Source organism: Protopterus annectens, chromosome 8.part1, assembly GCF_019279795.1.
Source record: "Protopterus annectens isolate FY-2018-M chromosome 8.part1, PAN1.0, whole genome shotgun sequence".
In the NCBI taxonomy this organism is placed as follows: domain Eukaryota; kingdom Metazoa; phylum Chordata; order Ceratodontiformes; family Protopteridae; genus Protopterus; species Protopterus annectens.
The window spans coordinates 145,052,829-145,066,330 of record NC_056742.1 but is presented as its reverse complement, the minus strand read 5'-3'; the positions used below and the strand labels follow the sequence as shown (position 1 = coordinate 145,066,330).

The 13,502-nt window shown below is 35.8% G+C and overlaps 1 protein-coding gene across 1 annotated transcript in view; it reads right to left on the bottom strand.

The window, feature by feature from the left end:
* LOC122810253 (c-Maf inducing protein) overlaps positions 1 to 12,981 on the bottom strand; it is a gene marked incomplete in the record, with an annotated part of 1,337,359 nt that extends 1,324,378 nt beyond the window's left edge. Inside the window, 1 exon segment of the mRNA XM_044081790.1 lies at positions 11,799 to 12,981. Coding sequence (XP_043937725.1) covers positions 11,799 to 12,098 — 300 coding nt within the window.
* Positions 12,982 to 13,502: the final 521 nt, after the last annotated feature.

The following is a 13,502-nucleotide window of genomic DNA, read 5'->3' as shown; positions in this document are numbered from 1 at the left end:
AAATGCCATAGCTAGGCATTGTAGCGAGTACCCCTCTCACTCGTTTGTTTTTAGGGTTTTGGATCAAATTGTTCCGGATATTAAAGGTGGTCCTTATCAATTACTTTTGGAATGTCAAGAGCGGATTTGGCAGTTGAAGCTCCATTCATACAGGACTCCAGGTTTAAATGAAAAGGCATCTATGACGTGTATTTTGAAACTGAGAAGTTTGATACGTTAGGATGTGTTTTTGTTCAATAGTACTGCTCGAGAAAGAATGATGTGATTTTGTCCATTTAAATCTTGTTGCCTCTTTTTCCAGGTCCAGTGTTTGCTATTTTAAATGAGAAACTGCTTTTTAAACTCTTTCAACCTCTTTAATTCCTTCTTTGGTAACCATATATATATTTATATATTTTTTATTAGTGTTTAGGTTTCCATTTGATTGTTATTAGGTAATATAGATTTCTTAATGTTAATAGTACTTATGTTGTTTACTTACTTGGGGTGGTCCCTTGGATATGCTTAGTGTTCTTTTTAAATGTTTGTGGATTAGTTTTCAATATTGAACACACTTTTTAGATAATCAAATTTGTGGATTAATTGGATCCAATAATGATTTAGAGCACATGACTAATTAGTGCTATTAAAACTCTGTTAGGTCTTTTTGTTTTTTGTCTGATGAAGTTTGGCTATCCAGTTGAACGAAAAACTTACTTAAATAAATTGTGAGCTTCACGTTTTAAATTTCGTTTCGAGTTCAATTCCTGGCATGCTTATGTTTTTTTTGTTTGCCTTCTTAGTAGTATGGTGTGGTTATTTTGTTACCTTTTAAGGGTGAATGCCAAGTATCCCCTAGCCGGGAACTACACAATGTCTCTTTTTTTTTAAATCATCACTTTTTTTCTTAACAGCAAGGCAGACATTTCTCAGACGTTCTTAACCCCCAGCTGATCACTGTAACTGCAGACACACTAGGCTGCAGTACTGGTCTCTGCCTCACACAGACTCTTAATTATTTCTATCCCCCAACAGCTACAGCAAGCACTGCTTGGCATGCACATATATCATGGTCCTCACACTGCTTCCAAGTCTGCTTTGAGGCTTAGGCTCTGCAAAATGTCAGTAAAAAGTCCAGGCTTTACAACCCCAACCCAGAGATGATAGAGCAGAATGCAGCTAATCACTTCTACCTCTCCTTGGCCAGGTTTTCTAGTATACAGATCCTTAACTGATCTTAGCATGTGTGGGTTGCAGTCAGAGCTACTCAACTGCAATGTATGGCTGTTGGTTCCATGTACTTAAATACATTTGGTTTAAACATTAACCTACACAGCTACTCAAGAAAGTGGACATGGAGTTGTTTTTTTTCCAACTTGCTACAGCTGTATAACACTGCTACAAGGTTGGGCAAATTAACCTTACCTGTAAGGCAATAATGCACTGTTTTATGACTCAATTCATTACCGAGGTAAATGCTACAGGATGGGAATGCAAAACCTCTTTGCAAAATGATATTGCACAACATTAAATACATAGTTCAAGAGGACCAAGGTCAGGTATAAACTTCAATCTTCACGCTGAGAGTTCAACTGTTGTACTTTCAAAGAAAAAAAAAGAGACAACATTACAGTGCACAATCCTAATTCCAAGCATTCGTGTTTGAAATACATGGTTACCCATATTAGCAAGTCAAGATAATGTTTTAGTTTACAAAGTCCTGCATAAGCAGTAGGGCAATGCTGTATTCAACTTGCATTATTCTATCTCATAATATTTTTTGAATATGGTGAATTGCTTTAAGCACTTTTTCCTAAATAGTTACCAAATGTAAACTTGCTTACATTTATTGTTCTTTGTATGCTAGCTTCATCTTCTTGTTGCATCTAGTTTTATATATGTTTATACACTTTGCTGCACTAGTACTGGTTATATACAGTTTATAAAAATTGTAAGCAAAAATGTCTAGAAAAGAAAAAAAGTCTCAAAACATTCATGCCAACAGGTGAAGTGAAATGCCTTCCAAATTCATGAAGGCAGTAATGCTCAGTTTACAGATAGATGCCATACTTTACAAAGACTTTGGGCCAGATTCCAAAATAATTGCTCTCAGTGTAAGTGACTTACTCTGGTGTAATGAACAGCAAGACATTTGGAATTGGATTTCTCTGTATGGGACTTGGGGATGCTTAAATTTCATCTATCAAAACACAGCATCACTGTAATGTTGCATAACAATAAATTTCTAAACAGCACTTCAGAAAACAGGACTTTCAAGAAAGTATTTTTGTAAATGTTTGAGCCAGATTGCTGATATTTTGCATGCAAGTTATTTGCTGTGAAAGTTACAGGGAAGTACCATGCTTGTCAAAACTGCAGTGAGTACACACAGAAGCAATGCTAAGACTTCAACAGTTGTCCATTGGTTGTTTTCATGCAGTTGCACTACTAAGACAAAAGATAAGAAAGAGAACACAATTTAGCAGATCAGGCCCAATAAAGCAACATGTTGCAAAATGAGAGCAGAAATGGTTCCAGTTAAACATCTATCAGATAAGCAACTTCAGAGAATATCATTTTAGAAGGGGAAATGTTATCAAATGCATGACTTTGAGTGCCAAGTGTCAACCACACTGCTGTGGAAAACAGTAATTTTGTATTTTGGTAAGCTGGAGCGAATGGCTCGTATATCAAATTAAATTTCTAATTTCTATAAATGATGTCAAGTATTGCACCCACGTTTACTCAGAGATTCTCAGTAAAAGAATTGCAGCAACTGTCATGTTATTACATTGTTGTCAACCCCAGTCTTTACATACTTGTATACTTTTGGACGGAATGACTGTGGCTAGAGTGATTAGCCTTGCCCTTAACCACACACAAGTAGAAGAGAGGTATGGGTTAAGAGAAGCACTAAAAGAAGTTGCATTATGTTCCCTATGTTAATTATGAACATTGCACAACTCCACTTTAAAAATGGGACACTACTACCATTTCAGGATGCTATTTGTTTTCTATGTATAGTGTCTCCTTAAACTTTGAAATGTTGTGTGTTTTATATCATAACCCATCCACAACCTGCAAATGTGGACTACACTAAAGAATGTACAGGGAAATTTTTAAATATTCTGCAAGCCATTTTAGATTTCCACCTAAAAAAGTCCTGAAACCAAGTCATTTAAAAAGAACTCAAACATAGGGGTGGATCTGAATGAATATCAAACTACACAGCATTAACTCTTTTGGTAGCCTGGTAGGAATGGGAGTCATAACAACTTGTTTTTGAAAGGTCAACTGTGGATACCATATGTTAAAGTCACTTGCTAAGCATACTGGGTAGAACCGTACAATGATGCTGAAAAATGCAACCGATTTCACAACTCTTTACCTCCTCCCACTATGAAACACCATCAGCAGTAACATTTGAAAGGACATGTGAAATACAATACTTAATCCAAATTATACGTAGTTCTCTGTAATTCAGCAAAATAACATTAGGCTGCAGGGTGAGCACATATGTAAGCATGTTTAACTTCTGAGACAAGGCCAAGAAGCAAGGCCTACAATACTATTCAGAAGAATAATTCCAAGGAGTTTGGTTTAATTTTTAACTTCTCACCAGTCCATAAATGATGCTTCCTTTATTTTGGTACATTTGTGTGTTTCCTGACAAATCCCCATGAATCCTCAGGATTCCCACAGACTTCTCAACTTTTTATTTTCATATGGTGCTCTTTCTAGTACAAATTCACAAAACAAAAAACAAATCAACTTTTGAGGTGTCCCTGGTGATGGATGGATATAGACACAGACAGAAGAAAATGCAGACAAATACATACAATATAGGAAATAATGTGTAAAATTTAATTTGCGTATAAATACATACACATATGTATTACACACACACACACACACACACACACACACACACACACTGCTCTTTCACAGTACTTGGCTCTCCAGCTTTGGTAAAATGCCTTCTCTGCAGACAATCTGCAAGTTCTCCCAGACTCTGCGTGACATTTTAGAATTTTGGAGGGTATTCCAGTTTCCTCTCTCAAAGAAATAAATGCCTGTTAATGAACTGACTCTCTAAAATGTCTGTAAGTGTGAGTACTGCATGAATATGTGACCTACGATAAGTTGGTACACCATCCAGGGTTATTTTTTTCTGCCTTTGTGCCCACAGTACTAGGAGTTTCCCTAATTATCCTGTGATCCTGAAATTTATTAAGCAGCAAATCAGCAAATGAATGAACACAGAGAATCAAAATATGTAACAGGTCAGTGCATGCCTCTCAACATCTTACAGCAAGAAATCTAGACAAAGCCATAAACAACTTGAGGAAGAAAGGCCCAAAAATATGGGCAATATTTAAATATTACTCTTACAAACTTAGAAAGCTGATAGAATAACAGGATTTGTATTAGCATGAACTTTCTGAAGGGTATGAAGTCTGAAACTCAAATGTCTGTCATTTTCTGACTTCAGTCTTTAATAATTAGCCAATGATTTCCTAGAAAACCACAATTTTGTGAAAAACAGACTGAAAATATGAGGCAAAGGTGTGGACATTCTGAAAAAAATCTGTACAGTTGATAGGCATGGACTCGGTGATAAAAGAAAAAAAACACAAACAAGTTTAACTTAAAATTAAAATGAAAGAGGAGCGTCCAAAATTCCTTAAACTGTTGCTGTGAAACTGATATACTTCCTTTAAAATGTATTTTCTAATAAATATGTCTAATGGCACAGTGGTTAAGGTGTTTATCTTGCAAACACAAGGCACAGGGTTTGATTTTCACCCTTGAGGGAAATTGGTTAGGTTTAAAAATGGCCCAAAGGCAGCTGGCCTAGTACATACCTATGAACATTATTTTATAAATTCTACTGTATAGTATCATAAGTGCAGCGGTAGCGTTGTTGCCTCACAGCAAGAGGTTCTCCTGTTAGATTCCCGGCTGGAGTGTCTTCTGTGTGGAGTCTGCATGTCCTCCCCGTGGTCGAGTGGCATTTGAAAGACATGCATGAATGGGCGTGCCTTCGTTGAAGGTTGGGTGTCAGGCTGGCAACTCGGCACCATAAAAAAAATCTACTGCCAATCATTAGCGGACCGGAGTTCCACTGTGGCGACCCCTAACCAGGAAAAGCCGAAAAGGCAAACAAAAAACTGTATAGTATCATAAGTTATGGTTGTAAAAGTGTTACAGTTTCCAGGAATTTGAATAGAAACATATTTTCTGGTAAACATCAATAGGAATTTCATTATTTTTATAATACTGATAAATATAATACAATGTCTTAAAGCCAATGAGAACAAATCTGAATTCAGTCCTACAACAGCAAGTAAAAACTCTAAAAATTTTATTAAAAGAAAACTTTGGTTCCAGCTATACAATGTGAAAAAGGAAGACTGGCGATAGAAAAGCATGTGGGGTAAGTCTTTTCGTAAGGTACTGACAGGCTCAAAGGTATACTGTGTGAATCTCATTCACAATTGGTATGAATGGAAATCATGCTTTAGATTCATTGCAATACAAAGTATAAGCAGACAAAAGTAATATATGTGCACATTTTACATACACACATGTACATAACGCAGTCTAAAACAATGCCTACCATCTAGAGATCACTTAAGACAAATATTAAAAGATTATTGAAATTAAAAAGGTAAAACAACATCTGAAAGTGTCTTTAGATTTTTCCAGCTATTAAATGACAATTCAAACGATGAACTGAATATACATACCTGAAAACAGAACTGGAGCTACTATAAATCACATATACTAGATTATTCTTTGCATTGCCTTTTGCACTCATTTCAACACAAATAGAAAAAATACAATATATAATCTTGATTTAGAAGGTAGAAGACAAAAGTTACAAAAATATCACAAATGCTGAGAAAATATACTACAAAACAGATTAAAAAATGTTGACCTAACTGTACCAAAAGTCGAAGAAAGACACAGAGCAATCTTCTGCGGTAACACTCTAGAGACTTGTAAAAATAAATAAATAAATGCCGTAAGCCAGACTGAAGGATACCAATGTTAGCCTCAGGAATGTAGCAAGGAATCTAGTAGCACAAAGAAGGAATAAAAGTAGGGGCACGATGACATTCATAAATGACTGGTGTATTATCCAGCAAATTATACAAGGCAATTATAATCTTCAACAATAAATTTCTAAACTTGTAGCAAAACTAGCACATAACTCGAAATAAAATTGGCAGCTGCATCACGCAAGTGTTGGCAACAACTGACATGTAAGAAATGGAACAATTTACTGTGCAACTCACAACACAGTAGTACAGCGTAGTGCAACTTTGAAATAATTTTAAGAAATTCAAGTTCAGTCTGAAGGGTGACATTTGTAAGAAACATCCAAAGAACAAAAGATTTTACAATCAAAAGTGGAACTAGGAAAATTTTTTTTTTTTTGCTCAGACTTCTACATTAAAGGATAGCTAATCGTAGCCAAATCAGGAAGGCACTATGAAAGTTACAAGGTTCCTGCTTCTACATATATATATATATATATATATATATATATATATATATATATATATATATATATATAAAAAACTTAGCCCAGAAAGTGCATCACCAGCAAGTCACTTTTACCCCCATAAGAGGTCCATTACAAAGCAACAAACATTACTACAACGTTAATGGCTGCAGGTTCAAATCCTCAATAGGGAGAAATGGATCTAGGTTAGGTTAGATACGAACTACATAAGGTATTCAGAGAGATGCAAAGTATAACCAATGAACACCACCATCTTTGGTTATCCTGCTAAACACATATATAACCAAAAGTGTCAACACCACTGAACATTATACAATTACGTCAGTTCTTTGCCACTTCATTTGTTCAGATAAAAATTAGCAGATGCAAAAAGATGATGATTTTGTTTTTAATCTTCTGGGCAAAACTATACAAAAATAGTACTTTTCCGTTTACAAGACGGTAAAGAAAAAGTAAAAAAAAGTGTAGTATCCACAACATTTAACTGAAAACGAGAATGGTACTTCTGTAGACTGTGGCACAGAGCTGGTAACCAGACCACGTTAACATTAAATCAACAAATAATGAACACAGAGGTAGTCAGAACTTTAAATATGTTAAAAAAAAGCAAACATTCATAATACTTCCTATACAATTAGTTACTTTAAGTGAAGGCGCCCATTGCATACACATCTTGTTGTATCTGACAATCTAGTGTTAGGTACAGCAAAGTCTAACAGCAACAGATAATACATTGGTGCACTCCATGAAAGACTTAAACAGTAACTGTCCAAAGCCACACATATATTAATAAAACACCCTAAAGGTCTACGCAAAAACAGTAACTCTGAGTGACAGCTCAGAAATTAAATGATCAAAATTATGTAGCTCACACCACCAAAAAAGTCACCTAAGCTATAAGTAATGTGAAGAACGAGTAGAAAATTTATAAAGTCAAAAAATTGCAGTGTAAAAAAAAAAAAAAAAAAAAAGTGTGTATGTATGTGTATATATATATATATATATATATATATATATATATATATATACACACACACACACACATATACATATACACACACACACAACAGAACTTGCCACAAATATTGGTGAAAGCTTCTTACACAAAGGCACATACATGGGTGGAGAAACTAACAGGGCAGTGTTCTCTGGGAATCAAAATAACATTACTCATCATTATTGTACAGCGCAACAACACAAATGCAGAATGAGTTATAACTTACAATGACTCACATGCAAAGAAAATCAGCATGAAATGTTTCTGCAAATCTTAATACAACAATTTAGCTACAAAGTAACAACTAATACATGGAGTAAGAGCTTTAGTGGGAAAATTAATGTTCTATCACCATACGAAAATGCAGTGAGGTATACACTAAGCACATATGACCATTAAGGGACAAGGCATGATCAACTGCAACTGCAAAAATCCTAAAAATACAGCGTCTACTATAAATTCAGTTATCTACGTGGTAATCTGTACTGGAGCTAGTGCAACAAAACACAGTACATTTTTAATCAAGCATCAACAGTTCTCTTGAAGCCGTTTCTAATACTGCCCAGAAATGTTTTTTTTTTTTTTATAAGTAAAAGTAAATCACTGACAACCAGAAAAGTCTAGTAATATATCCTCAAACTAGAATAGGAAATTGTCCAAATAATTCAAACAGAAACAATAACTGGTCCAAGGCAGAAACTTGGGAAACTGTACAAACAATGACAAAGTTCTGCATGACATTAGAAGCTGTTCAAAGTACAGTAACAAGCAGGATTCTGTAAGGCATAACAAGCATGAAAAGGGCTCGGGACAAGAATGTTACATTCCAGAACAGCAAGTCTCCTTATCAAATACTAGAAAACTATGCCAGTTATACTGCAGTTACATCACCTATACATTCAAAAGATTTAAACTCAGGCAACGCACATACAATGAACTTTTCAAAGTTCAACTTACTTGCAAAGAAGCAATTTATTTAATGTACAATCAAAGAACTAAATAATAGTGCATTTTAATTGTTTGAAGAAGCTAAAGATAAGGCAGTACTTGTCATGACTGGCTGAGATACCTCACATGAAAGTTAAGAACCTTATCTCTTCCAGATAAATGGTGCTGGAGATGACTAATCAAAAGACCAACACAATGATGGGAGGTGAGAGTGTTCAACCAGTGAAATTCCTTAGGAACTTGTGAGGGAAAAAACATTATTCTGTCAGGACAGAAAGGCAAAGAGGCCTGCTGTAGACACAGCCAGGCACTCTTACCAAAAATAAATAAATAGAGCAAGAGGTCTGGAATCACTACATAAATAACCAGTACTAGGGTAGGGAAGAGGGAATGGCAATATAACTAACATGAAAATACCATTAAAAATTAGTGATGAAGGCTTATATTTAAGCAAGACTTCATTCCGGATACAAAAACATTTTCACTCCATGTATTTGAAATTATGATTTCTGAACCCACAAAATTCTGTAAATGGCAATTTTATGGAATACATGTACCTGTCAAAATGGCTTCCATGCTAACAGGTGTGCAATATTCCAGAGACTCCATTAATAGCAGACCAACAACCTTTTGTTGCCTTGTATCCATTGCACATTGTAAGCTTTGTTGCTTCTTGAGGTTCGGTTGTAGCTGAAAAGATCTGCTGACTACACCTCCTACCCAGTTTACAAATAAAAATACACAACTGACTAGAATCGGAACATAAGGTGCTGTGCAGTCAAGAAACACATGTAATCAGTCCAATGAATAAATGTACAGTACTCGTATATAAAGTTAGTGAACTGTACAAACATTTGTTTACAAAACTAACAATGACATTTACATGTACTGCATTCAACAGTTTAATGTCAAAGCAAAACAACCACTACCTGAAGTTCTTTTTGCAACTAAGACAGCACTCATGTGCTCCAATGGGCATTTAAACCAAAACACAAAAATGGTGGATATCTCCTCTGCAGAAGGCATTCATACAGAAAATGTATTAAAGTGAACCATTCAAATTGAAAATGTATACCATATGCCTAGCCTTACAAAAAACACATCAAATGGGGATTCGGACAGGTATCTCAAACAATATTTAAAAAAATGTAGAAACACAGTTAACTGAAAAACTAAACTTCTGAAAAAATGAAGAATATGTGATACAGGTGAACATTAAAAACAACAAACTGGATTAAATCACATCTTAAGACCCCTCACAATGCATACCAGTACCACCAAATCTGCACACTACTTACAGTTCTGAAATTACAAATGTGACAAATTAAGAAAGGGGACATAGTTTCCCCATCAAATTGACAACAGTAGTCCAAGAAGGTACTAATAGGATATCATATAAGTATAGGAATACAAAATGCAAATAATTTATGAACTGCATTGTAAAGATCACTTTTGTGTACGTCTGAAACAAAAAACATATGCATTATCTAGAATATTAAATGCATACATACATCCACACAGTGCAAATATGGAACTGGCTACAACACACATACAAAGTGATTGATATTACAAATCTACACACAAAGTGATTAATATTACAAAATATTTTAGCAGGTTCTAGACAAAAGAGAGAGAACTAATAGTTTAATAACATGCCCAAAATGTAATTTCACATACCACAAATGTATACATTACCCACAACTACTGTTAAATCCTGTCACATAAATGGGTCAGCAAAAATAAAAAAAAAAATATATATATATATATTCTTAAACGGTCTTCTTCAGATTTTATTTATTTTTCATTTAACAGTCGTGCAAGCGCACTGATTTTTAATTTGGCAGATGGTTAAGTGCATTGATCCAAGTCCGACCTTTGTTCAGTTACTTGCCCAAACAATGCAACATTAACTGTAACATGGTTTAAAAGAAAATCTCTAAAAACAAGAATGTGAAACACAAAGAAAAAAAATCAATATAATTTTTTTTAGCATCCACTTAAGCGGTTACTTAAAAAATATTCACCCAGTAGTTGATAAAGGCAAAATGTACAATACATGGGAAATGTAACTGAAAATGACCCAATATTTTCCAATTCGTCCCAGGTTTGGCAAATACTAAAACGAAAGGATAAAATACTAACTAACCCATGTCATACATTATGGGCTGGTACCCATCAAATCTGGAGGGGGGAAAAAAGCAAATTTTCACAGAAATTGTCACTACTCAAACAGGATGTAGCCAGAATAAACAAAGGCCTCAGCAGTGCCAGTGTTTCCACTGGCAATTATGAAGTGTCTGATTTCATAACAAAAGCTTTGCAATCTTGGACTCCCGTGGGAAATTTCTCACATTCTCTGCATTTTGTCTCATAAATCTCATAGTTTAACTTCTTTTCGGACCAGAGAATAATTACTTGGTTGCCAAATGTCTGCCTTTTTCAATTTACCAAAAACACTTTACAGAATCAAAAAAATAATAATTCACTGTTTCTAGTTCATCTGTAGTCTACAGACAAATGTATCGATATGTTTTGGAGTAGGGATACAAATTCCAGAGTAACAGTTGCTCAGAACTTAAGACACTTCGGCAATAAAACAATACAGTCAAGTGCTGGGTTACATTTAAAGACTACCTCGTTAATAAGTTTCCTTACGTTTTCCCCTGTACAACACACATACCTACAGTGTTGTGTTATCAGCTAAAAATGTAAATTGTATACAGATGTATGCACATACAAAGAAATAGCTCGCCAAAGGACTTTTTGGGTACTTTAATAATATAATTTGATTAAATATAAAAAACTACAACCACTAGCGCGCTGTGTGTAAAAAGGCGTGTAGGACTGTATAATTAAAGTAAAGTGTGTGAGTGTGTGTGTATACACACACACACACCGCATAAGCATTTAGACTGCCAAACACTAAACTGAAGTTAATCCAATTGACAAGGCTGTCCGACAGCTCATCGGGCTACACGGATTAGAAAAACTCATCTGCCATATTAACATAATCCAAGACTGGTTTTAAGAAACCGGATACAGCCGAGTGCTGGGTTCCAAAAAACTGTACAGTAACAAACGTGCATTTCACGCACTGTCAAAAAGAAACAGACTAAACTACCACTTCTACAAACAATTCAATTACACTGAAACCAATAAGAACAACTCAACCTAAAGACGAATGATATGGCTACGATCTGAAAAGGACGAAATCTACTGTCAGTTCAGATACTTTCGTAAAATACATCCAATACAAACAACTTAAATTTAAAATTGACCATACAACTGACAGATCAAAGACAATATACAGTATGCAATAAACACTAGTGCTAAAATACTCACGGTAGCAGATGCCAGACTATTATCCGTAAGGGTCAGATGGTGTGGCTCCCACCTCCTCAAGAATTTGGAGCTAAGGATCTTGCTCAGAAAGGTCCTGGGGTGCCTGATGACACAAACCTGGATATCCCCTTCCTGCAGTAATTTATACCTCATCCCATTGCAGTGTTGCAAGGTCCTCCTACAAGACGCAGGCCCCATTTTATTCCCCTCAGAAGCAGACATTTCAGCCAGTAATGGCTTGCTTTCCTCCAGTTGCTTGTGGTCACTGCTCCCACCCCCACAGCTGCTATTTAAATCCATAGCAGCTTTTCCACAGTAAACCCAATTAAAAGAAAATGACCAGTCGTAAGGCTAAATACCATAAAAGGGCTTTAAAAATATGACAGCTCCGAATTCAGCCCCTTAACAAATATATACAGTAGTATCCTCTTAGTAGGTTTTCTCCAGTGTTTCCAAAATATTCACCATGCCGAATCCACTGTTTCCACCGAAAAAGTATTAAAAAGCACAACTAACCCGACGAGAGAACATGAAGTGATACTTAGTGATATTTTCTAAAATGACAAAAGACAGGCTTTCAAAATCCGTCTTTGTGCTTGGTTTCTAAATGGGTGTTTTGTGGTGGAGGAAGAAGCCAGTTGATGAAAGATTGCAGAAGCTCGACGAGCATCTGGTTGGTCGTTACTCGGTCAGGTGCCCACCCTCTGACGTCAATGACAGAGGAACAGATGCACTGCGTGCTTTCTCTTTAAGGTACTGGGGGGGATGAGCGATGGGGCTGCTGAGAGACATCTACAAGAGGAGAAAAAAAAATCACATAGCCTCCATTTTTGAACTACCTACATCCACGTGAAACAGGTGGAGCAAAGTCAGACAATACACAAGAACCAGCGCGTTGTGGTTTGACTGACACACAAGGGGCTAGGCCCTGTGACTCGTTGAGTATAAGGAAGTAATTATTTGTTAAAAAATGTATAAGCCTTTTAGACTGCCATTGTAGTTTCTACGTGTGAAAAAGCGGAAATAAGGAAGGCGCGGATGTGTCTGGCAGTATGATATGCAATAGCTGTTGCAGTCAGTGATTTGTGTAAGAGCCAAGTAGATTCAAAATAAATGCATCAGCTTGGTCTTCTTTCCTGTAGTATGTGCCTGCAGGCGGCCTGTTTTGTGGTTTTGAAACAAAATATACACTAGAAAGCATGTGTCCACCATTATTTAAATAGTAAATAAAGGCATGCTTTGCCAACCTTAAACTGCACAGTGTTTTGATTTCTGTATTTATTCCTGCTGTCACTGTGTTACGCACGTCAAACAGATACAGTGCTTGATTGATCTCAATAGTAACAGTGCAATAAATGTACAAGTTCCCGTTTGTGCTCCTTAAAAGGAAAAACAAATGGAAAATACTTTCGCATGTATATATTAATACACGTTAATACAGTAAAACAAAGCCTGCAGTTCCATATTATCACACCTCTGATCCTTTCTGTATCAATTTTCTGCATGCATGTTACAAATGTGCAAATTCCACCCAGTAGGTTATATAGTACAAAATGTGCACTCAGAAGCCCCTACCCGCTCATACTTCTTAATAATATCAGATTTGTTCATCCGTTCCTAGTGTCTGTGGTCGTGATACTGCATAAAGCAATTGTTAGTTGTTAAGTATCATTCACACCTTAACAGCTCCTAGTCCACCTATGA